The sequence below is a fragment of the Salmo trutta genome, chromosome 37 (assembly GCF_901001165.1).
Source record: "Salmo trutta chromosome 37, fSalTru1.1, whole genome shotgun sequence".
Taxonomy (NCBI): Eukaryota; Metazoa; Chordata; class Actinopteri; order Salmoniformes; family Salmonidae; genus Salmo; species Salmo trutta.
This window is the reverse complement of record NC_042993.1, coordinates 32,924,800-32,950,822: the sequence shown is the minus strand read 5'-3', so window position 1 is coordinate 32,950,822 and position 26,023 is coordinate 32,924,800. Positions and strand designations below refer to the sequence as shown.

The 26,023-nt window shown below is 44.0% G+C and overlaps 1 protein-coding gene across 2 annotated transcripts in view; it reads left to right on the top strand.

Annotated features, from left to right (window-relative positions):
* The window catches only part of klhl32 (kelch-like family member 32), a 46,068-nt gene that overhangs the window by 6,588 nt on the left and 13,457 nt on the right, over positions 1–26,023 (top strand). Inside the window, exons 2-5 of one of the 2 annotated variants that reach the window (XM_029738149.1) lie at positions 8,759–8,856; positions 9,912–10,092; positions 23,672–23,779; positions 25,269–25,367. In XM_029738149.1, the coding sequence (XP_029594009.1) occupies positions 8,834–8,856; positions 9,912–10,092; positions 23,672–23,779; positions 25,269–25,367 (411 nt within the window). In that variant the 5' untranslated portion in view covers positions 8,759–8,833. The remainder of the gene's footprint in view (positions 1–8,758; positions 8,857–9,911; positions 10,093–23,671; positions 23,780–25,268; positions 25,368–26,023) is intronic. The other variant, XM_029738150.1, reaches the window with a different exon arrangement.

The window sequence follows — 26,023 nt, the reverse complement described above, 5'->3', positions numbered from 1 at the left end:
GCAGCTTGGTGGGTCATGCTTCGGAGGACGAGCCCGTTGGGGAGTTGCAGCGATGAGACAAGATCGTAATCCCGAAATTCCGATGGTGTTGGAAACACCAGGATGGTGGAAGATGGCCAAAGACCCTTCTGTCTTGAGTCAGCAACCTCCTGAACTGTGGTGGCCACGGGGGAAGGGTGCCACTAGGCGGCCACCGGCTGCTGGGGTACTCCCAGGATTCGTGCTGACTGCCGGGGCTGGTAGGTCCGGCTCAAGCGGGCCAAAACTGTTTTAGAGCTGGATTGGATCTTCTCGGACAGATGAAGGGTAGCCAGACTGCCTTTCCTATCTCCTACGCCTTTAAGTGTCCAGTCTCCTGTGAGCTGCAGAGTTGAGCTTAACATCTGTCTGTTGGATTGGGGCAGATCAACTCCACCCGACTCATCAACAGCTTTGCTATAGGAGGCATTTATAACTGAGATTCGGTTTGCCTGGACTACAGCTCACAGGAGGATCTCTTCCCTAAGCTGCTTGATGGTGGTGCATTTACCATCACCATCATTAAGTTTGCTGATGACACAACAGTGGTAGGGCTGATCACCGACAATGACGAGACAGCCTATAGGGAGGAGGTCAGAGACCTGGCCGTGTGGTGCCAGGACAACAACCTCTCCCTCAACGTGATCAAGACAAAGGAGATGATTCTGGACTACAGGAAAAGGAGGACCGAGCACGTCCTGATTCTCAGCAACGGGGCTGTAGTAGAGCAGGTTGAGAGCTTCAAGTTCCTTGATGTCCACATCACCAACAAACGAACATAGTCCAAGCACACCAAGACAGTCGTGAAGAGGGCACGACAAAACCTATACCCCCTCAGGAGACTGAAAAGATTTGGCATTGGTCCTCAGATCCTCAAAAGCTTCTACAGCTGCACCATTGAGAGCATCCTGACTGGTTGCATCACTGCCTGGTATGGAAACTGCTCGGCCTCCGACTGCAAAGCACTACAGAGGGTAGTGTGTATGGCCCAGTACATAACTGGGGCCAAGCTTCCTGTCATCCAGGACTTCTATACCAGGCAGTGTATAGAGGAAGGCCCTAAAAATTGTCAAAGACTCCAGCCACCCTAGTTATAGACTGTTCTCTCTGCTACCGCACGTTATCGTAGCGCCAAGTCTAGGTCCAAGTTCCTTCTAAACAGCTTCTACCCGCAAGCCATAAGACTCCTGAACAGCTAATCAAATGGCTACCCAGACTATTTGCATTGCCCTCTCCCTCTACGCTGCTGCTACTCTCTGTTATTATCTATGCATAGTCACTTTAATAACTCTACCTACATGTACATATTACCTCAATTACATTGACTTTGTACCGGTACCCCCTGTATATTGCCCCGCTATTGTTATTTACTACTGCTCTTTTAATTATTTGTTATTCTTATCTCTTACTTTTTTGTGTTCGTATTTTCTTAAAACTGCATTGTTGGTTAAGGGCTTGTATAAGTAAGCATTTCACTGTTCACTGTTGTATTCAGCGCATGTGACAAATACAATTTGATTTGATTTAGTGCTGACAAATCCCTGTCCAGTTTTCAGTTACACCTCATCTTCATCTTGTGATTGTGTGGAAATCATCTCACTAAAGCATTCGTGCCCAGCCGTGGATAAAAACACCAGTGGGCTAGCACTGCTAGCGTTAGCCTGCTTCTATTTCATGACGGCTAGGAACTAACTGCTACTTAACAGGAATCCGGATCACAAACATGCGGTCCCACTTTAAAAGCTAACCGCGTCGCGGAATCCATAGCAATAACTTTAGCTATGATTTTAAAAGAGAACTATTTCATAAAAACAACAAACCGAGTGTAGACAGTACACTGTTCTGTTGTGTGCACTGATTGTGTATGTAGCCTCAAACAAAGTTCATGAAATTAGTAATTTGCTAATCTTAGATAATATCGATATTTAGTATTAGACATTTTTGAGACTCACTTTTACAGCACCTTCGATGTTACAGCAGTAGGAATACAAGGATATAACGTCTATAAAATGTCTACGGGGGAGGTGTTGCCGTATATATTCAGAGCCATATTACTGTAAAGCTCATAGAGAGGGCCATATTCCTGTAAAGCTCAGAGAGGATCTCATGACAAATGAAGTAGAAGTGCTGTGGTTGCAGGTTCACCTGCCTCATCTGAAGCCTCTTCTTTTAGGGTGCTGCTATAGGCCACCAAGAGCTCAAGAGGATATGTGACTAATACCTGTAACATGACCCAGGTTATCACTCAACCAATTAGAGTCTATTCTAATGGTGTTGGATCTGTGATATGATCAAGCGGATATCTTCACCAATGCTACAGAGCTTTGCTCCAAAGTGGGTGATAGTGCACAAGTTCAAACACCACAGGGAACTGTTTCTGAGGAACGGCCATTCAGTGGCTCCAGGAGAGGGTGATGGACTCTCTTTCAAACACCTGACCCACTCCTGTGCCCTCAGACCCAGCTCCACTAGGACACACCTTACCGGAGTCTCGTGGCACACCAGGAGTACTGTGCAGATCACAGCGTAGTCACAAGCCTCCTGACAGACTGACGCTATAGTTGAGACTAGGAGACTCATGGTGTTAGTGTTTGAAAAGCAGACCTAGTTGAAAGAAAAAGGTCTTATCTTTGTTTGTTTACAGTTGCAGTAACACTAGCACAAGTTCTAAAGTATTGTGAAGAAAAGAAAAGGAAACACTTGTTGTTGACTTGTATGCTTAATTTCAGTCCCCCTGCGAGGAAAATACCTTAAGGGGAGAGAAGTGTTATGGTGTGGACACTATATAAATAATTCCTACTGAATAGGTGGTGTACTTAACTGAAGTATAGTAGTATTACTATTCATGGGAGCATGGTTATTATGGACATTGCTGTTTACCTGGCTGTGATGTCATCAACCAGAGTTGGCACAGTATTAACAGGACAGTACCTCATGTTGAGTTTGGTATATCGCTCTCCCGTTTTCTACCGTTTGTACATGGCAGTACCCCCTTTATTTTGTAGTTTGCAAGTAAAGCCAATGAACATTGAAATGCGTGTGGCTAATCCTTGTAAGTTACCACAATTACTATCCGGTAATATGGTCAGGTGCAGCAAAGGAAGACCTAGCAAAGCTGCAGCTGTCTTAAAACAAAGCAGCACACCCTGCCCTTACCGCACACACAGAACTAACATCATCAACAATGATAGTCTTTCATGGTTGTAGAGAAATTGACTACTTCTATTCTAGTCTTTTTAATAAACATTTGTAAGTTCAAAATGCCTAACCACTTGTTTAATCTATTTACGTACACCTCAAACATATTTACATTGCATTCGGAAAGCATTTGTTACGTTACAGCCGTATTTATTAAAATACTATTTTTCCCTTATCAATATTCACACAATACCCCATAATGACAAAGCAAAACAAATGTCTGATAAATGTATTAAAAAAAGTGAAATATCACATTTACATAAGTATTCAGACCCTATACTCAGTACTTTGTTGAAGCACCTTTGCCAGTGATTACAGCCTCGAGTCTTCTTGGGTATGACGCTACAAGCTTGGCAAACCTGTATTTGGGGAATTTCTCTCATTCTTCTCGTCAGATCCTCTCAAGCTCTGTCAGGTTGGATGGGGAGCGTTGCTGCACAGCTACTTTCAGGTCTCTCCAGAGATGTTGGATCGTGTTCAAGTCCGGGCTCTGGCTGAGCCACTCAATGACATTCAGAGACTTGTACCGAAGCCAGTCCTCCGTTGTCTTAGCTGTGTGCTTAGGGTCGTTGTCCTGTTGGAAGGTGAACCTTCACCCCAGTCTGAGGTCCTGAGTTTTCTGAAGCAGGTTTTCATCATGGATCTCTCTGTACTTTGCTGCGTTCATCTTTGCCTCGATCCTGACTAGTCTTCCTGTCGCTGAAAAACATCCCCACAGCATAATTCTGCCACCACCATGCTTCACCGTAAGGATGGTGCCAGGTTTCCTCCAGATGTGACGCTTGCCATTCAGGCCAAAGAGCTCAATCTTGGTTTCATCAGACCAGAGAATCTTGTTTCTCATGGTCTGTCCTTTAGGTGCATTTTGGCAACTCCAAGCGGGCTGTCATGTGCCTTTTTACTGAGGAGTGGCTTCCGTCTTGGTGCTTCCAAACTTCTTCCATTTAAGATTGATGGAGGCCACTGTGTTCTTGTGGACCTTCAATGCTGGAGACACTTTTTGGTACCCTTCCCCAGATCGGTGCCTCGACAAAATTCTGTCTCTGAGCTCTAAGGACAATTTCTTCGACCTCATGGCTTGGTTTTTGCTCTGACATGCACTGTCAACTGTGGGACCATATTTTTTTTATTTATTTAACCTTTAGGCCGGACAAAGTTGAACTACTGTTTAACGGATGCCCCGTCTCTCTTTTCTCCACACCCCGAAAAAAATATATATATAATACTAAAAATAAAAAATCTGATGTGTTCTTTTTTTGGCCAATATATGTGGCTCTTTGTTTATAATGCACTGTCCACTGTCCCTTGACGCTTTCCCAAGTTGACCATGTTCGAGACTCGGATTGGACAGTGAAACACACACGCTCGCACCTGCAGGCCATGTACAGATGTTTCATTTCTCTCTCATGCTGTAATGGCTGAAGCCAGCGCAAATTCCTACTATTTATGTGTCCAGGTTAAACGTGGGACGTTCCTCATTATAAACAAACAGTCGGTTAAATTCATGTTTTATTGCATCATTTTCAGATTAGATGCGATTTAATAGACGAAACAACAATGTCATTGAACCAATTGACTGGCCAAAGATCAGGGCATTCATCGGCAAAATACGCAGTGCAAGCTCATAGTATTTTGGACAACCAAATTAAAGTCAAAATTATTGATGAAATCGAAGTGTGTCAGCTGTATGGTGATTTGCGATTCATAATTTACATTTTACCGGTACAACCAGTAATAGTAGTAGGCCAACCGATAACCACGAAGGAATGCGTTTGAAGTGATGATGCCCTGCCGAGAACAGCCAACATGTCCAGCAAAGTACATCGCCAGTGGAACGCACACACTTGGTGCCAATCAGATGGGGGCTTTTCGTGGCAGCCAGACGAGACAATCGAAGGAGGATGCGGTGAGCAAAGTTACAGGGCTCGAATTTAGTGCATGTTATAAGCATTTTGTGTTGTTGATGATGATAGAGTATACTCTAAGGCTGGATTTATGTATTTTTTTCCAATGCTACATTAATTTGGCAGACCTATCTTGATTGACCCTCTTTCTACAAGGCCTTGTCTATGAGAGGCCTAATCATATTTGTATGGATATTTTGGTAACGCCTAGGCTATAGATGCATTCAGGTAATGAACTCTTTATTATGCGTCAACATTTTAATTTGATTACAATTATTTGTCAATCATTCTTGAATTTGTTAGGCTACACAATTAAGTAGATTAATGAACTGATACATTCATACATTACTTCTATTTTCTAAATGTTTTAATCTGATAGGATGTATGATAGAATGCAATTTCTATGTGAATGTTTATGAATGTTAGTTTGTGTATTAATAAAAAATTATCTGAAAATCACTCTGAATATTTCTCCTATTGTTCATGTCCATATAGCCTAGGACAATGTGAAGTACTGTTATTCCTTATCCACTTAATGTATTATTTATTTATTTCACTCGCCTCACTTTTCTGGGGGGAAAATCCGTTAAACAGTGAAACAATTTTGTCTGGCCTTATTTAACTAGGCAAGTCAGTTAAGAACCAATTCTTATTTACAAAGACTGCCTACTCCGGCCAAACCTTAACGACGCTGGGCTAATTCTGCGCCACCCTATGGTACTCCCAATCACGAACGGTGGTGATACAGCATGGAATTGAACCAGGTTCTGTAGTGACTTCTCTAGCACTGAGATGCAGTGCCTTAGACCGCTGCGCCACTCTGGAGCCCCCCCCCCCAATTTTTGTTAAAAATATAATAATATATATGTAGATAGACAGGTGGACTCCAAGTTGTAGAAACATCTCAAGGATGATCAATGGAAACAGGATGCACCTGAGCTCAATTTCGAAACTCATAGGAAAGTGTCTGAATACATTTTGTAAATTAGGTATTTCTGTTTTTTATTTTTTATAAATTTGGAAACATTAAAAAAAAAAACTGTTTGCTTTGTCATTATGGGGTATTGTGTGTAGAATGCTGAGGATTTTTATTTAATCTGTTACGTTACAGCCCTTTTCTAAAATAAAGTGGAAAAAGTCAAGGGGTCTGAATACTTTCCGAAGGCACTGTACATACCCCACCAGACACGCCACTACAGGTTTCTTCACGGTCTCTAAACCAAAAACAGATTTTAATGCATCGCTCAGTTATGTATTGAGCCATATCATCGTGGAATGCTCTGCCACAAGAGGTTACTTGGGCAAAAAGCAAGTTTAGCTTAAAAAAATGGATAAAAACATGTATCACAGTGCCTTTTTCTAAAGATCTAATTTAACTGTACTGTATATAAGAATATGCATATGTGTATATACTGAGTGTACAAAATATTAAGACACCTTCCTAATTTTTAGTTTTTCCCACAGAACAGCCTAAATTCTTCGGTGCATGTACTCAACAAGGTGTCAACCATTCCACAGGGAATGGGATACTGGCCCATGTTGACTCCAATGCTTCCCACAGTTGTGCCAAGTTGGCTGGATGTCCTTTGGGTAGTGAACCATTCTTGAAACACACAGGAAACTGTTGAGCATGAAAAACCTAGCAGCGTTGAAGTTCTTGACGCAATCAAACCGGTGTGCCTGGCATCTTCTACCATATCCCGTTTAAAGGCAGTTCAATCTTTTGTCTTACCCATTCACCCTCTGAATGGCACGCATACACAATCCATGTCTCAATTGTCTCAAGGCTTAAAAATTCTTCTTTACCCTGTCTTCTCCCCTTCATATACACTGATTGAAGTGTATTTAACAAGGGACATTAATAAGGGATCATAGCTTTCACCTGGATTCACCTGGTCATTCTATGTCATGGTAAGAGCAGGTGTTCATAATGTTCTGTACACTCAGTGTATATGAGTAGTGTAAATTGTATTTTTGTTGTCTCTTGGTGACTTTCTTAACTGTTTTTTTCTTAATTATTTTTTCTCAATGTAATATCTTATGGTGTTCTTGTCCATTACTGCTCTGTAGTTTTGTCATGTATTTGTACGTTTTATGTGGACCCCAGGAAGAGTAGCTTCTGCATGTTCAGTAGCTAATGGGAATCTTACTAAACTAATCTAAACATGCAACTAGACACATAATAAACCATAGTCCTAGTTTAAGTAACGAGACTGAGACTAGATCATAATGTCCTGATATGACTTGGCAACCTATCAGATCACTGGCTCAGCGACCAGGAGATAGTAGGCTAGGCGGCCACAAGTGTAACCATTTTAATCACTGTCACGGAGGCCAATCAAAGTAGATCAGGTTTGCGTTAAGTTACATGCTGCATATTAAACAACATCAAAGGAAGCGTAAATTATAACAGTATGCTAATTAATACACATAATAGGCCATACTATAGCCTGTATAGACTACAACAGTGGCCAACAACCTTTTTCTTAGTCAAGATCACTTTCTTAGTCAAAATGCAAGCCTAGTGCAATTCTCGGCTGGGCGCAGGAGATCAAGTACGCCTACGGTGTATTGTGTGATATCAGTTAAATGATCAATGGCCTAACTATAGTGTATGGGCGGAGAACCACAGGGCAAAGTTATATTTCCAATTAAATTTGCTGTGGGCTTGTGGTAGCTGCTGTAGCTTAGATCACAGTGTCTATCTGATTGGCCAGCGATATGCCTACAGGTGCACCTGATTTAGCTCTCTGGGGAGATAAAATGATGAAAGAGTTTGAATCTTCAGACAAATAAAATGGTTCAAAATGGGAACACTTCACCTACCCGGGATGCAGGGAAACTGAATCAAGTGCACACATCGCATTATTGGCGAATAGGCTACTAAAAACATTGTTTTATTTATTTTTTATCTAAAATAGCCCCTCCAGGCCCTGCAGTGGCTTTGCCCTGACAGTGCCCTCAATAATTATTGGGACAGTGAAGCATTTTTTTCACCTTTTGGCTCTATACTTGAAATCAAACAATGACTAAGTTAAAGTGCAGACTGTCAGCTTTAATGTGAGGGTATTTTCATCCATTTCGTGTGAACTGTCTAGAAATTACAGTCCCCCCATTTTAGGGCACCAAAAGTATTGGGACAAATTCACTTATGTGTATTAAAGTAGTAAAAAGTGAAGTATTTGGTCCCATATTCTTAGCACGCATTGACTACATCAAGCGGGTGACTCTACACATTTGTTGGATGCATTTTCTGTTTGTTTTGGTTGTGTTTCCGATAAATTTGTGCCCAATAGAAATTTAAGGGTAAATAATATATTGTGATTTTTGGAGTCACTTTTATTGTAAATAAGAATAGAATATGTTTCTAAACCCTTCTACATTAATGTGGACGCTACCATTATTACGGATAATATGTTTAGAAACATATTCTATTCTTAACCACAGAGAGTCAGTTGGAAACTCAGGTCGTGGTCTTTCTTGGCCGATGGCTAATTCACAAAGTGTCTGCTTCATTCTATTCATTAAGCTGAAGTGCCTCGCAGTTTCAAGTGGATTTTCAGTCTGCTTTGTATTAGGGGTAGGCAGTTAGTTGATCCAAATTGATTGAAATGTACCTCATCTGTTTCTCTTTCCAGGCTAATGCAGGAAGTAACTGCAGCCCTCAGGAATCACAGAATACTGTTCCACCTCTTCTCTCCTTCTCCGGGAGCATGCCATCTGAACCTTGTGTCAGGTAAATCTGTAAACTGGTGAATCCGTACACACACACAGCTCTACAACTGTTTCCAGCATTTTGTAATTGGGTGTGAGACTCATTTTGCCCTTTAGAGAGTTTGCAATGCCATCTGCAGTGTTAACTGTAGTATATGTGGTGAGCTAACTAACCTCTGATCAACCTTGGTCTGGCATGGCTGGTCTGAGCTTCAGTGGGGCAGCATGTTGGCAAGTGTGGTAAGAGCAGTCCCCCCCCCCCCTTCACACACACACTTCTCTGTCAGATTATAATCCTGCTCTGCCTCTCAGCCTGTGGCGACATGTCCCTCATTCCCGGGGTATTACTCTGTCAGGGCCACACACACTGTCGGTAGAGGGGCAGGCTGTTCCTCAGGGCCTTGTCCAGCCTGGACAGAGAGTTAGGGAGGTGCAGCCCGTTGACAATGTTGAACTACAACTGCTGAGCCTTAGTGGTGACCAGCAGGGGACTCCAGCGCTCTACCACGAACCCTGAGAACACACACACACACACACACACACACACACACACACACACACACACACACACACACACACACACACACACACACACACACACACACACACACACACACACACACACACACACACACACACACACCAGACTTGTGTTCACATACCTTCAATAGTAATTAGTTATTTGTAGTGACAGACCAAACTGCAGACAGGCAGAAAAAAGGACTGACAGCTAGTTGACTAATAAACAGACATATGAAATGGACAGCTAGGAGAACAAGAGAGACAAACAAGGAGATGCGGCAGGTAGCCTAGCGGTTAAGAGTGTTGGGCCAGTAACGAAAGGTCGCTGGTTTGAATCCCTGACTTGAATAGGTGAAAAATCTGTCCATGTTCCCTTGAGCAAGGCACTTAACCCTAATTGCTCCTGTAAGTCGCTCTGGATAAGAGCATCTGCTAAATTTCTAAAATGAAATGAGCAGAGAGACGAGAGACAGAGATTTTCCCACAGCCTTGACTGATATCTCTCCCTCACTCTCTCTCCCCCACTCCTTCCTTCCCTCTGTCCCTCCCTCCCAGTGGGAAGGAGCTGGTAACAGACCAGAGGCTATGCCAGTCCAAGTCTCACCAGGACTCCGTCCTCTCCGCCCTCAACCAGCAGAGGAAGGATGGCCTACTCTGTGATGTCACCTTGGTCGCCGGCGACCAGAAGTTCCACGCCCATAAAGCAGTGCTGGCGGCGTGCAGCGATTACTTCCGGGTGAGTTTGGACCTGGGGAGGACACTACACTCTTAGAAAAAAATTGTTATTTGTCTGTCCCCATAGGAGAACCCTTTGAAGAACCCTTTAGCTTCTAGGTAGAACCCGTTTGGGTTCCATGTAGAAACCTTTCCACAGAGGGTTCTACATGGAACCCAAAAGAGTTCTACTTGGAACCAAAAAGTGTTCTACCTGGAACCAAAAAGGGTTCTCCTATGGGGACAGCCGAATAACCCTTTTTGGAACCCTGTTTTCTAAGAGTGTAGTTTCAAGTTGTATTGTCACGTGCACAAGTACAGTGAAATGCCTGTCTTGCAAGCTCTTTCCTAACAAAGCAATAATCAATATCACTAGTACTATAAGTAAATTAGTACAAAAACACACGAGAAATAGAAACAATAAGAACAGGAGAAAGTATGTAAGCTATATACAGGCTCAGATCCAGGGTCAGTGCCAATACCATACAATGTGCTGGATACTGGAGTGGTAAGGGTAGATATGTATAGGGTGTCAGGTGACTAGGCATCAGGATATATGATAAACAGAGTAGCAGCAGCGTATTTGATGATTGTATGGGACTGTGTTAGTGTGTGTAATGTGTGTGTGAGCAAATGAAGCGTGTGTGTTGGAGTGTCAGTATGAGTGTGTGTGTGTGTAGAGTCAGTACTGTGAGTGTGCATAGAGTCAGTGCAAAAATACAAATAAAATAAAAGGGTCAATGCAGATAGTCCGTGTAGCCATTTTGTTATCTGTTTAGCAGTCTTATGGCTTGGAGATAGAAGCTGGTTAGGAGCCTGTTTGGGTCAGACTTGTTGCTCCGGTACTGATTGCCGTGCGGAAGCAGTGTGAACAGTCTATGGCTTGGGTAGCTGGAGTCTTTAACAATTTTCCGGGCCTCCCTTTTACACCGCCTGATAGAGGTCCTGGATCTCAGGGAGCTCTGCCCCAGGGATGTACTGGGTGTTCTGCACCACCCTATATAGCACCATGTGATCGAGGGTGGTGCAGTTGCCATAACAAGCAGTGATGCAGCCAGTCAAGATGCTCTCAGTTTGGCAGCTGTATAACTTTTTGAGGATTTGAGGGCCCATGCCAAATCTTTTCAACCTCCCAAGGGGGAGGTGGCACAGTCGTGCCATCTTCACGACTGTGCGCGTGGACCATTTTAAGTCCTTAGTGATTTGGACACAGAGGAACTTGAAGCTCTCTACCTGCTCCACTAGTGCCCTGTTGATGTGGATAGGAGCGTACTCGCCCCCTGTTTCCTGTAGTCCACGATCAGCTCCTTGGTCTTACTGTCATTGAGGGAGAGGTTGTTCTGGCACCACACTGCCAGGTCACTGACCTCCTCCCTGTTGGCCTTCCCATTTTCGCTGGTGATCAGGCCTACCCCCGTCATGTCGTCAGCAAACTTGATGATGGTGTTGGAGTTGTGCATGACCACGCAGTTGTGGGTGAACACGGAGTACAGGAGGGGAGTAAGCGCACACCCCTGTGAGGCCCACATGTTGTGGGTCAGCGTGGCGGAGGTGATGTTGCCTACCCTCACCACCTGGGGTCAGCCCGTCAGAAAGTCCACGATCCAGTTGCAGAGGGAGGTGTTCAGTCCCAGGGTCCCATGCTTGGTGATGAGCTTGAAGGGGACTATGGTGTTGAATGCTGAGCTCTAGTCAATGAACAGCATTCTCACGTATTCCTCTTATCTAGGTGGGTGAGGGCAGTTGAGATTGCGCCTTTGGATCTGTTAGGGCGGTATGCAAATTGGAGTGGATTAGGGGTGTCTAGGATGATGGAGTTGATGTGTGCCATAACCAGCCTTTCAAAGTACTTAAATCAAATCAAATTGTATTGGTCACGTACAAGTCTTTAGCAGATGTTATTGCAGTTGGTGATTGTGATACAGGGTGGTAGTCTTTGTGGCATGTAGCCTTAGAGTTCTAGGGAACAGGAATAATGCTGGTCAGCTTGAGATGTGGGGATTACAGACTGGGACAAGCAGAGGTTGAAAATGACCGTAGATATGCCTGCCAGCTGTTCTGTGCATGCTCTGAGAACACGTCCTGCAATACTGTCTGGCCTGCGGCCATGCAAGTGACCTGATTTTAAAAACCTTACTCACGTCGTCCTCTGGGTCGGCGGGGGCCCTCATGCACGGCTTGGTGTTTTTGTCGAAGTATGTATAAAATGCATTATGTTCGTCTGGTAGAAACGCATCGTTGGGCAGATCACTGCTGGTTCTTCCTTTGTAATCTGTAATGGACTGTAGCCCCTGCCACATGCGGTTGGCGTCGGAACCTGTGTAATAGGATTCCACCTTGTTTTTATTTCGTCCTTTTGCTTGTTTGATGGTTCTGTGGAGGTCGTAGCAGGATTTCTTGTCCTCAGCCGTAGTCTCTGGGTTGGTTGCGATAGACCTGTGTGTGGTAGCCCTGTCCTTTAATTTAGCTGCAACCTTGGTGTTAATCTAGGGCTTTTGATCTTCACTGTGGGGACATCGGTGATGCATTTCCTAATGAAGCCGGTGGCGGAGGTGGTTAGTTGTCGATGCTATCTGCGGAGTCCGGGTACAGTCAGCGCTAGCAAAGCAGTCCTGTAGCATAGCCTCTGATTCAGAGGACCATTTATCTACGGAGCACGTCACGGGTACTTCCTGTTTGAGCTTCTGCTTGTAGGCAGGAGTATAGAGTCATGATCTGATTGCCGAACGGGGGATGAGGGAGGACCTTGTATGCTTGCTTGTGAGTAGAGTAACAGTGGTCTAGGACTTTATCAGCCCTAGTGGCAAAGGAGACATGTTGATGGAAGTTGGGTATTACGTGTCTTAATGACGCAGAATTAAAATCACCGGCAACCAAAAAAGCAGCTTCCAGGTTCATGGTTTTCTGCTTGTTTATAGCCTTGTACAGTTTAAGTGCCAGCTTGTTGTTTTTTTTGTCCTGAGGTGGAATATATACAGCAGTCATGATAAGAGCTGAAAGCTCTCTCAGGTGATAGAAGACATTTTAACCATCAGGTATTCTAAGACGGGTGAACAATGCGTCAATACTTCCACTGGGCTAGAGTCAGCACACCATTTGCTGTTGATGAAGAGTCATACCCTCCCCCTCTAGGATTTCCCTAAATCCAATGTCCTGTCCGCTCGGTGAATGGAGAATCCATCCATGGGTATCTTTTCCCGAAAGCCATGTTTCAGAAAAGCAGAGAATATTGCAGTTCGAGAGTCCTGTTGATATCAAATTCACGATTGGAGGTCATCCATCTTATTATCAAGTGTCTGGCCAATAAAATGGAGGGAAGAGGTGGCCGGTTATCCCTGCGCCTAAATCTTGCCAGGACTCCCCCTCTCCTGCAATCTGTTTCGACGGCATTTCGCCTTGGGTAGCCCGAAAATTGGGTCGGAATTACACTAACAGCAGATGAGTCGAAGTTGAAGCCGGAATTGAGGTTAGTAAATGCCAATCTGATGTTTTAAAGTTCTTGTCGATCATAAGAACTGATAGTAGATACATTTCATCCCAAAAAATAAAGATAAACGCCAAAAGAAGCAAAGTTGTGTCAGAACTCGAAAGACGGCCGCCTTACAGTATGACGCCATCTTCTGTGCCAGTATGTAATGTCAGTGTAATGTGCACATCTGGCTTCAGAGGACATGGAACATATACAGTACAGTCCGCATGCACAGTATATCTGCACATACACAATATATACAAAAGTATGTGGACACCCCTTCAAATGAGTGGATTCGGCTATTTCAGCCACAACCGTTGCTGACAGGTCTATAAAATCGAGCACACAGCCATGCAATCTCCATAGACAGACATTAGCAGTAGAATAGCCTTACTGAAGAGCTCAGTGACTTTCAACGTGGCACCGTCATAGGATGCCACCTTTCCAACAAGTCAGTTCGTCAAATGTCTACCCTGCTTGAGCTGTCCCGGTCAACTGTAAGTGCTGTTATTGTGAAGTGGAAAAACGTCTAGGCGCAACAGTGGCTCAGCCGCGAAGTGGTAGGCCACACAAGCTCACAGAACGGGACAGCCGAGTGCTGACCGCCTAGGTGTCCACATACTTTTGGTCATGTAGTGTATATTAGTCAATCAAGCAAACCAGCTTCATGAGGTAGTCACCTGGAATGCATTTCAATTAAAAGGTATGCCTTGTTAAAAGTTTTTATTTGTGGAATTTCTTTCCTTCTTAATACATTTGAGACAATCAGTTGTGTTGTAGATAGCCCTACATGGTAAAATAATAGCTCAAATAAGCAAAGAGAAATGACCGTCCATCATTACTTTAAGACATGAAGGTCAGTCAATCCGGAAAATTCCAAAAACGTATTAAAGTTTCTTCAAGTGCAGTTGCAAAAACCATGAAGCGCTATGATGAAACTGTCTCTCATGAGGACCGTCACAGGAAAGGAAGACCCAGAGTTACCTCTGCTGCAGAGGATAAATTCATTACAATTACCAGCCTCAGAAATTGCAGCCCACATAAATGATTCACAGAGTTCATGTAACAGACACATCTCAACATCAACTGTTCAGAGGAGACAGTGTGAATCCGGCCTTAATGGTCAAAATGCTGCAAAGAAACCATTACTAAAGGGCACCAATAAGAAGAATAGACTTGCTTGGGCCTAGAAACATGAGCAATGGACATTAGACCAGTGGCTTTTTTGAAGAATATAAAATATATTTTGATTTGTTTAACACTTTTTTGGTTACTACATGATTCCATATGTGTTATTTCATAGTTTTGATGTCTTCACTATTGTTCTACAATGTAAAAGTTCAAACTTTTGACTGGTACTGTATATTTTTGAAATGGTCTGAGAAGAACAACAATGCATTGGCAGGGCAATTCAAGCAAAGCCAATATGCAGTGATAATGTTTTGGGCCTATAGCCTACTGCGAAAACCTCATTACAAGGGAACTGTTTTGAATAGATCCATGTTGAAAATCACATTTGCCGTTTCACATGTTAAAAAATAAATAATTATCCCCATGTGAAAATCTTAGGGCTGGCCCCATTTAGTTGTTTGGTCGATAGGCTGTTGGTCGACCGAGACATCAAAGACACCCGTCTGATTCGCCCATGTCTCAGTGGACTACTCCATTGCGGAGGCCACAGGGATGGCACAGTCCATCACTTCTAAGATGTGTATGGTTATATTATAAATAATGGTGCAACACTAATAAACCGAATATTATTTTATAACGTGAGCTTTCTGACGCGTTGGATATGGTCGTTGTCCGTGGTTATGAAACATAATCTTCAGTGAATAGGCGGCTTTCCCTATGTTGCTATGTGCTTAATAGCAAAATGAACCAGCATATTTGGATTGAGGACAATGGCGGAGGCATCAGCGTCAGAGACGAGGCAACAGCCCTTGCCTTAAACCCTATTCGTATGGGATTAGTTTTACTGGGGGTGGTCGGGTAATGTAGTTATGTGCACAAGCACAAAACACCACATCTGTCATTTTTTTTGGGTCAACAATAACTGATTTGATAAATTGAACGAAGTTGCTCTGCATAGCCTATATATGAAGGGCCTACATGTATCAACTTTCTCAGTGAATGCTTTTGTTCATACATTTTTTTGTGCGTATGAATTGAATAATGCATCAATTCAAAAATATAGCGCCTGTAGCGCCTATTTAATATCCTAATAATTATGCTGTTAATAGATCGCAAATCAGCATACAACTGACTTTAAACGTTTGGAAATGATAAGTTCACTTTCGCATCCTTAGCCTTAAAACGCATCTCAAGTGCAAGTGCACTATTTAGCTCACATCTGAAGGCTGGGGGGCATTTAGAACGTCTACTGGGGATCGCAAAAATATTCAAATTATTATCACATTTCCTCAATTCAAATATTTAGGAGACACTAGCCCAAAGAGGGTTTGGTATGGTTTAGAAACTTGGGAACCAAGATCGAGTTATCACTGTAGCCCTGTTATTGCCTGGATTTGTTGAAATATCTTTGCCTAGAAAAAAACCCCTCCAGGTTATAATAATATGTAATGTTATTATCAATAGTAGGCTTTGTATAAGAGCCTTGTATAACCACCAGCGAGCTGTAGGACTAAGAGCAAGTCCTGTTTAGACGAAATACCATAACTTACTTACTCCTATGTTTCAATATATAGGCTACTGTATTAATCAATCAGTCATTCGTTCATGCCATCACACAGCATCCGAGACATTCATGCTTTGAAATGCAATCAATCATTTTAGTTTTAATGATTAATAACAAAGGGAGCTTTGGATAATTAGCCTAAACAATAAATACATCGCAATTCACGAATGCATGCAACTGTTTTTAGTCTACTTTAATAAAGCTGCACATATGCCCAGGCCTTGAGCAGAGCAACAGGCCCAACCCCCACTAATACACCCGCCCAAGCTCCATCCTGTGAACTAAGAGGTATGTATCAGATGCTCAACATGCTCTGCTCACACCTACTGTAATGGCCCGAGCCTAAACCACATGAAAACAACACTAGACACTATGGAACACAAAGCTTTTACTATCGCATCCTGGAATACACAAGGTCTGAGGTCATCTGCTTTTGGCCTAAAGAACAGGAGCCCAGACTTCATCGAAGAAAATGGAAATACAGACATTGTCATCCTACAAGAAACATGGTATTTTACATCTGGCTAGAAATGAATAAGGAAATGATCTCAACAGAGAAAAATCTCCTTGTGTGCTACCTAAATCCCCCCAATAGAATCCCCATACTTTAACGATGACAGCTTCTCCATCCTAGAGGGGGAGATAAACAATTTTCAGGCCCAGGGACATGTACTAGTCTGTGGCGAGCTAAATGCCAGAACTGGACAAGAACCTGACATCCTCAACACACGGGGACAAACACCTCCCTCATATGCCCCCCTAGACACAACGACGACAACAAAAAATGGGTCACAACTCCTGCAACTCTGTCGGACTCTGGGTATGTACATAGTCAATGGTAGGCTTCGAAGGGACTCCTATGGTAGGTACACATATAGCTCATCTCTTGGCAGTAGTACTGTAGACTACTTTATCACTGACCTCAGCCCAGAGTCTCTGACTGAACGCTCTCAGATCACAGCAAAATCACACTCTACTTGAACAGAGCTTTGTTCAATCATGAGGCATCAAAGCCAAAGGAACTGAATAATATTAAGAAATGCTATAGATGGAAGGAAAGTTAGGCAACAACAAATTCAATCCCTTCTAGACAATTTTCTGGACAAAATGTTTCACTGTAATAATGAAGGTCTAAACTTGGCAGTAGAAAATCTAAACAGTATGTTTGACCTCTGAGCTTCCCTATCAAATCTAAAAATGTCAAGCAGACAACCTAAGAAAATTAACAACAATGACAAATGATTTGATGAAGAATGCAAAATCCTAAAAAAGAAATTGAGAAACCTATCCAACCAAAACATAGAGACCCAGAAAACCTGAGTCTACGCCTTCACTATGGTGAATCACTAAAACAATGCAGAAATACACTAGGGAAAAAGAAGGAACAGCACGTCAGAAATCAGCTCAATGTAATTGAAGAATCCATATAATCTAACCACCTCTGGGAAAACTCTAAACAAAGAGTTATCTGTCTAAAATGGAGATGTATGGATAAACCACTTCTCCAATCTTTTTGGCTCTATAACAAAGAGCAAACATCAAAAACATATACATGAACAAATACAAATCTTAGAATCAACTATTAAAAACTACCAGAACCCACTGGATTCTCCAATTACATGTTATGAACTACAGGACAAAATACCCTCCAACCCAAAAAGTTCTGTGGGGTGGATGGTATCCTAAATGAAATGATAAAACATAGAGACCACAAATTCCAATTGGCTATACTTAAACTCTCTAACATCAGCCTCAGCTCTGGCATATTTCCCAATATTTGGAACCAAAGACTAATCATCCCAATCCATAAAAGTGGAGACAAATTTGACCCCAATAACTTCTGTGGGATATGCGTCAACAGCAACCTTGGGAAAATCCATTGCATTATCATTAACAGCAGACTCGTACATTTCCTCAGTGAAAACAATGTAATGGGCAAATGTCAAATTGGCTTTTTACCAAATGACTGTACAACAGACCACGTAGTCACCCTGTTCAACCTAATTGACAAACTAACAAAGCAAAACAAAGGCAAAGTCTTCTCATGCTTTGTTGATTTCAAAAAAGCTTTCGACTCAATTTGGCACGAGGGCCTGCTATACAAATTGATGGAAAGTGGTGTTGGGGGAAAAACATACGACATTATAAAATCCATGAACACAAACAACATGTGTGAGGTTAAAATTGGCAAAAACCACACACATTTCTTTCAACAGGGCCGGGGGATGAGATAGGGATGCAGCTTAAGCCCACCCTCTTCAACATATATACACTGCTCAAAAAAATAAAGGGAACACTTAAACAACACAATGTAACTCCAAGTCAATCACACTTCTGTGAAATCAAACTCTCCACTTAGGAAGCAACACTGATTGACAATAAATTTCACACGCTGTTGTGCAAATGGAATAGACAACAGGTGGAAATTATAGGCAATTAGCAAGACACCCCCAATAAAGGAGTGGTTCTGCAGGTGGGGACCACAGACCACTTCTCAGTTCCTATGCTTCCTGGCTGATGTTTTGGTCACTTTTGAATGCTGGCGGTGCTTTCACTCTAGTGGTAGCATGAGACGGAGTCTACAACCCACACAAGTGGCTCAGGTAGTGTAGCTCATCCATAATGGTACATCAATGCGAGCTGTGGCAAGAAGGCTTGCTGTGTCTGTCAGCGTAGTGTCCAGAGCATGGAGGCGCTACCAGGAGACAGGCCAGTACACCAGGAGACGTGGAGGAGGCCGTAGGACGGCAACAACCCAGCAGCAGGACCGCTACCTCTGCCTTTGTGCAAGGAGGAGCAGGAGAAGCACTGCCAGAGCCCTGCAAAATGACCTCCAGCAGGCCACAAATGTGCATGTGTCTGCTCAAACGGTCAGAAACAGACTCCATGAGGGTGGTATGAGGGTCCGACGTCCACAGGTGGGGGTTGTGCTTACAGCCCAACACCGTGCAGGACGTTTGGCATTTGTCAGAGAACACCAAGATTGGCAAATTCGCCACTGGCGCCCTGTGCTCTTCACAGATGAAAGCAGGTTCACACTGAGCATGTGACAGACTCCAGACGTGAGTCTGGAGACGCCGTGGAGAACGTTCTGCTGCCTGCAACATCCTCCAGCATGACCGGTTTGGCGGTGGGTCAGTCATGGTGTGGGGTGGCATTTCTTTGGGGGGCCACACAGCCCTCCATGTGCTCGCCAGAGGTAGCCTGACTGCCATTAGGTACCGAGATGAGATCCTCAGACCCCTTGTGAGACCATATGCTGGTGCGGTTGGCCCTGGGTTCCTCCTAATGCAAGACAATGCTAGACCTCATGTGGCTGGACTGTGTCAGCAGTTCCTGCAAGAGGAAGGCATTGATGCTATGGACTGGCCCGCCCGTTCCCCAGACCTGAATCCAATTGAGCACATCTGGGACATCATGTCTCGCTCCATCCACCAACGCCACGTTGCCCCACAGACTGTCCAGGAGTTGGTGGATGCTTTAGGTCTGGGATGTCTGGGAGGAGATCCCTCAGGAGACCATCCACCACCTCATCAGGAGCATGCCCAGGCGTTGTAGGGAGGTCATATAGGCACGTGGAGGCCACACACACTACTGAGCCTCATTTTGACTTGTTTTAAGGACATTACATCAAAGTTGGATCAGCCTGTAGTGTGGTTTTCCACTTTAATTTTGAGTGTGACTCCAAATCCAGACCTCCATGGGTTGATAAATTGGATTTCCATTGATTATTTTTGTGTGATTTTGTTGTCAGCACATTCAACTATGTAAAGAAAAAAGTATTTGATAAGACTATTTCTTTCATTCAGATCTAGGATGTGTTGTTTAAGTGTTCCCTTTATTTTTTTGAGCAGTATATCAACGAATTGGCGAGGGCACTAGTCTGCACCATCTGACCTCACCATACTAGAATCTGAAGTCAAATGTCTACTGTTTGCTGATGATCTGGTGCTTCTGTCCCCAACCAAGGAGGGCCTACAGCAGCACCTAGATCTTCTGCACAGATTCTGTCAGACCTGGGCCCTGACAGAAAATCTCAGTAAGACAAAAATAATAATGGTCTTCCAAAAAAGGTCCAGTTGCCAGGACCACGAATACAAATTCCATCTAGACACCGTTGCCCTAGAGCACACAAAAACTATACATACCTCAGCCTAAACATCGGAGCCACAGGTAAGTTCCACAAAGCTGTGAACGATCTGAGAGACAAGGCAAGAAGGGCCTTCTATGCCATCAAACAGAACATAAAATTTGACATACCAATTAGGCTAAAGATACTTGAATCCGTTATAGAACCCATTGCCCTTTATGGTTGAGAGGTCTGGGGTCCGCTCACCAACCAAGAATTCACAAAATGGGACAAACACCACAATGACACTCTGCATGCAGAATTCTGCAAAAATATCCTCTGTATAACGTAAAACACCAAATAATGCATGCAGATCAGAATTAGGCCGATACCCGCTAATTATCAAAATCCAGAAAAGAGCTGTTCAATTCTACAACCACCTAAAAGGAAGCAATTCTCAAAACTTCCATAACAAAGCCATCACCTACAGAGAAATACACCTGGAGAAGAGTCCCCTAAGCAAGCTGGTCCTGGGGCTCTGTTCACAAACAGACCCTACAGAGCCCCCGGGACAGCAACACAATTATACTCAACCAAATCATAAGAAAACGCATAGATTTGCACAAAATCAAATCAAATCAAACTTTGTCACATGTGCCGAATACAACAAGTGTAGAATGTACCTTGAAATGCTTACTTACAAGCCCTTAACTCTTCTTGAACTGCACTGTTGGTTAAGAAAATATTTACCATGTAGACTAAAATGAAAAGTAACATAATAACAATAACGAGGCTATATACAAGGGGCACCGGTACAGAGTCAGTGTTTGGGGGTACAGGTTAGTTGAGGTAATTTGTACATGTAGATGGGGGCGAAGTGATCATGCATAGATAGCAGTGTACAAAAGGGAGGGAGGTCAATGTAAATTGTCCGGTGGCGATTTTATTAATTGTTCAGCAGTCTTACGGCTTGAGGGTAGAAGCTGTTGAGGAGCGTTTTGGGCCTAGACTTGGCGCTCCGGTACCGCTTGCCGTGCGGTAGCAGAGAAAACAGTCTATAACTTGGGTGACTGAAGTCTCTGACAATTTTATGGGCTTTCCTCTGACACGCCTATTATATAGGTCCTGGATGGCAGGAAGCTTGGCCCCAGTGATGTACTGGGCCATTCACACCACCCTCTGTAGCGCCTTAGTCAGATGCCGAGCAGTTTCCCATACCAGGTGGTGATGCAACCGGTCAAGATGCTCTCGAAGGTGCAGCTGTAGAAACTTTTGAGGATCTGGAAACCCATGCCAAATCTTTTCTGTCTCCTGAGGGGGAAAAGGTTTTGTCGTGCCCTCTTCAAGACTGTCTTGGTATGTTTGGACCATGATAGTTTGTTGGTGATGTGAACAACAAGGAACTTGAAACTCTCGACCCGCTCCACTACAGCCCCGTCGATGTTAATGGGAGCCTGTTCAGCCCTCCTTTTCCTGTAGTCCACGATCAGCTCCTTTCTTTTGCTCACATTGAGGGAGAGGTTGTTGTCCTGGCACCACACTGCCAGGTCTCTGACCTTCTCCCTATAGGCCGTCTCATCGTTGTCGGTGATCAGGCCTACCACTGTTGTGTCGTCAGCAAACTTAATGATGGTGTTGGATTCGTGTTTGCCACGCAGTCGTGGGTGAACAGGGAATACAGGAGGGTCTAAGTACACACCCCTGAGGGGCCCCAATGTTAAGGATCAGCGTGGCAGACGTGTTGTTGCCTACTCTTACCACCTGGGGGCGGCCCGTCAGGAAGTCCAGGATCCAGTTTGAGGGAGGTGTTTAGTCCCAGAGTCCCTAGCTTATTGATGAGCTTTGTGGGCACTATGGTGTTGAATGCTGAGCTGCAGTCAATGAACAGCATTCTCACATAGGTGTTCCTTTTGTCCAGGTTAGAAAGGGCAGTGTGGAGTGCGATTGAGATTGCGTCATCTGTTGGAGCAGTATGCGAATTGGAGTGGGTCTAGGGTGTCCGGGAGGATGCTGTTAATGTGAGCCATGACCAGCCTTTCAAGCACTTCATAGCTACTGACATGAGTGCCACAGGGCGGTAATCATTTAGGCAGGTTACCTTCCCTTCCTTGGGCACAGGGACAATGGTGGTCTGCTTGAAACATGTAGGTATTACAGACTCGGTCAGGGAGAGGTTGAAAATGTCAGTGAAGACACTTGACAGTTGGTCCGCGCATGCTTTGAGTACACGTCCTGGTAATCCGTCTGGCCCAGCGGCTTTTGTAAATGAAAAGTGGTTGTCCCAATCCCTTATAGAGTAGAGACTGCGTTAGCTATGGAAACACAATTTACCTAGAACAACACTAGTGCTTACACCCACAAAATACCAGTCCTAATGGAAAACAGGGGTAGGAGTATCCTCTGCTCTGAGGTTGTAGTGATGTGACTGTAGCCTGGTCCCAGATCTGTTTGTGCTGTCATGTCAACTCCCTCGCATGACAAGGTGTGGCATGAAAGCGCAAACAAATTGGTACACAGGCTAGTGTGATTTAGGAGTCCTTGATTATTTTAGTTGTGAATTAAAGACATGACTAATCTATCACCCTGCCGCTTCCCCTGTTCCTCCATCCCTGATCAATGGCTCTGCCATCATCTCATACTGTGACACCAATCAATTGCTTTGATTGGAGAGCACACGGCATCAGGCACAGGACAGCAGGCTCAGGGCCAGGCGACTGCTTTCTCTGGGGCTTTGATTTCACTTTGTCTTTGTGTTTGTGTGTGTGTGTATTAATGCAGTGTTTCCCAGAAAAAGATCAGGACCAGGAAGTAACCAGTCTGTGTGTCGGATAGTGATAAATATAGCTTGGAAAATGGGTGTCAAAGAAACACATGATCTCTACATAATCTCTATGTCCAATGAACTGGATAGGCCAAGAGTGAGCCTGCAACTGGAGGGTAGTTGCTGTGTGAAATCATATGGTAGTCCTTGTGCTTTCAACCCCTTGGGGTCCTGCCTGCCTGCCTACCTGCCTGCCTACCTGCCTGCCTGCCTGCCTGCCCGCCTGCCTGCCTGCCTGCCTGTCTGTCCTGATCAAGCAACAAGTTTATTGCCCATTCTCTCTAAGACAATGGGCAATAAAGTATTCTTTTTTTTTTGCTTGTGGAACAGATGGCTACATCGGTACACTAATACAGGACTAGTAAAGGCCCTGTACACTATTTTTCGTATTTATTATTATTAGGATATCTCAGGGGGTGGTTCAGCACCCCTACTTCCCACATCTATGAGGGTGTTTTTGTCTTTCCGCTGTGCTGCAGCCTATTTATAGCTCAGGTGTGTGTGTGTGTCTCTCTCTCTGTCTGTCTCTGTCTGTGTGTGTTCTCAGGCCATGTTCAGTCTGTGCATGGTGGAGAGTGAGGCAGATGAGGTGATTCTTCAGGGAGTGACCAGTGTGGGACTGAAACATGCACTAGACTTCGCCTACACAGGACAGGTGAGTCTACAGTAGCACCTTCATCTACAGCTAGCCACCCCACACGTGTCCTCACACAGGTACTGTACTGAACTGTACACACAAACATATCTCACAACTATCCAGGCTTACACTAACTAAGCGTGACAGTTTTCAGCTTTTCGTTAGCTGATTAAAGCTATAGCCCAGCCATACTCAACTGGCCGATCGCGGTCCGGCTACTTGACCCCTAGGGTTCCCCCATTGATTTTGTTGAGTCCCTCAGGTATCATATGAACGCACATAAAACATGACAAAATGTGTAGAATTGCAGGAAATTTGCTTTAAAATGCTGAAGTTTTCTCTCCGCCAAGGAAAGGGATGTGAACAGTTTGAGCATTTTGGGGTCATATGAGTCGTGATGTGGGGGTTTGTTACTATGCTGATAAATGGCAATATCCATCCGGACCGTTGCCATCTAGTACATTTGTGTGACTGGACCTTCTTAAATAGTGGTTGAGTCCACCTGCTATAGTCTCTACATGGATGTGATATCTAACCTGATCCCCCCCCACACCCCCCCACGCTTTCTCCTCCCTCTCTCTCTCTTCCCTCTCTCTCTTCCCCTCCATCTTTCTCTCCCTCTTTCACTCTGCGGTGAGGAGTCAGGAGATCTATGCCCTGTGGCCCAGCAGTGAAAGGCTGGCTAGCTCATAATTATTCCTAATTGCATTTCCACCGTGGAAATGAGCAGGGGGAGTTGTGTTGATGTAGGTCAGCAGCCGGCTGCCGGTCCGTTTCTGTCTGCTGAGATGATGAGACGTGAGCAATATGCTCATTTCAGTAAACAACCACACAGCCCATTGCTGGAATCAGCGGGCCACATGTCAGGGGCCATGGGGTTTAGCAGACATGCTGTTGCTATATAGTCTACGCTGAGAGGACGCACGCACGCATATTATAAATATTAGTCTTACTTTTTATTTGACGTTGCTAAAATAATGTATTTTGCATGGCAATTACGTGGAAATGTGGTACGTATCACAGTTGTAAGAAGAATGACTGTGTGTGAATAACAATGTATAATACCACTGTAACTGCAATGTAATGACCCTTTAAATTCATGTTTTATAGACACTGAATATAAAGTGGGACCAACACATGTAGTCTATTGAAGAACACACAGCGCAAATAATGCCTCTCAAATGCTTTCAGTAGCACATGAGTGAAATCACATTAGTTAAAATGCTATTGCACACAAAAAACACGCCTGGCCTGAGACCACAGTCACACACCCACACACATGAATCAGCAGCATTATATAAAGTGACCACTGGTCCCTGAGCGCTTCTGTCATTTGAATGCGTCCCAAATGGCACCCTATTCCATACATAGCGCACTACTTTTGACCGGAACCCTATGGGCACTATATAGGGAATATGGTGTCATTTGGGATGGAACCTGTCTGTCTGGGGAGGCGAGCAGTGTGTGAGGTGGACAGGAAGTGGTCTCACTCAGGTCCTCTCCTCAGATAATGCTGGAACCAGGGGTGATTCAGGATGTTCTGTCGGCAGGAAGTCACCTTCAGCTGCTGGAACTGCTCAGTCTTTGCTCACACTACCTCGTCCAGGTGAGGAGTCAAGACAGACATGGACACACACACACTCACATATATTACATACTCACACATAGTCATATACAGTAGTACAGTCAAATAAGCATATACGTATCACATACACACACACCCGCACTGCAATTTATTGTGTATATGGAGGGTCTACTCTCCATATGTTCAAGGTACTTCCTTTAGATCACACGACCACACATTAAACCCCCCTGTCACTGCCAGTAAGATGCATGGCAGTGGGCAAACCGTTACATCATGTTATGGTGAACAGTGCTCTCATACACCATCTGCTGGCAGAGAGAGAAATGAACACAATTGCACACCATTGATTTCACTGCACTGTCCCTATAGACATGCTCACTGTAAACACTGTATTATACAATTAAGATAGCAGTTAGATCACAGCTGAAGATGCAGAGGAAAGGTTAACATAAAATATAGATTCACTAGCTTTCTATATGCGTTTTGTCTGTATGAAATTGGGTATTGAACAGGTTATTTTTGTGTGTGAGTGTTTGTTTTGAGCTGATTTCTCAGAACCATGCAGTATATTGCACATGGTTCTGCTTACTGCCAGCAGATGGCAGTCTTATTCCACTCTCGATCTCCATGTTCTATTCTCTAGCCTCCTGTTCTCTCTCTTACTCTCTGATCTGCTT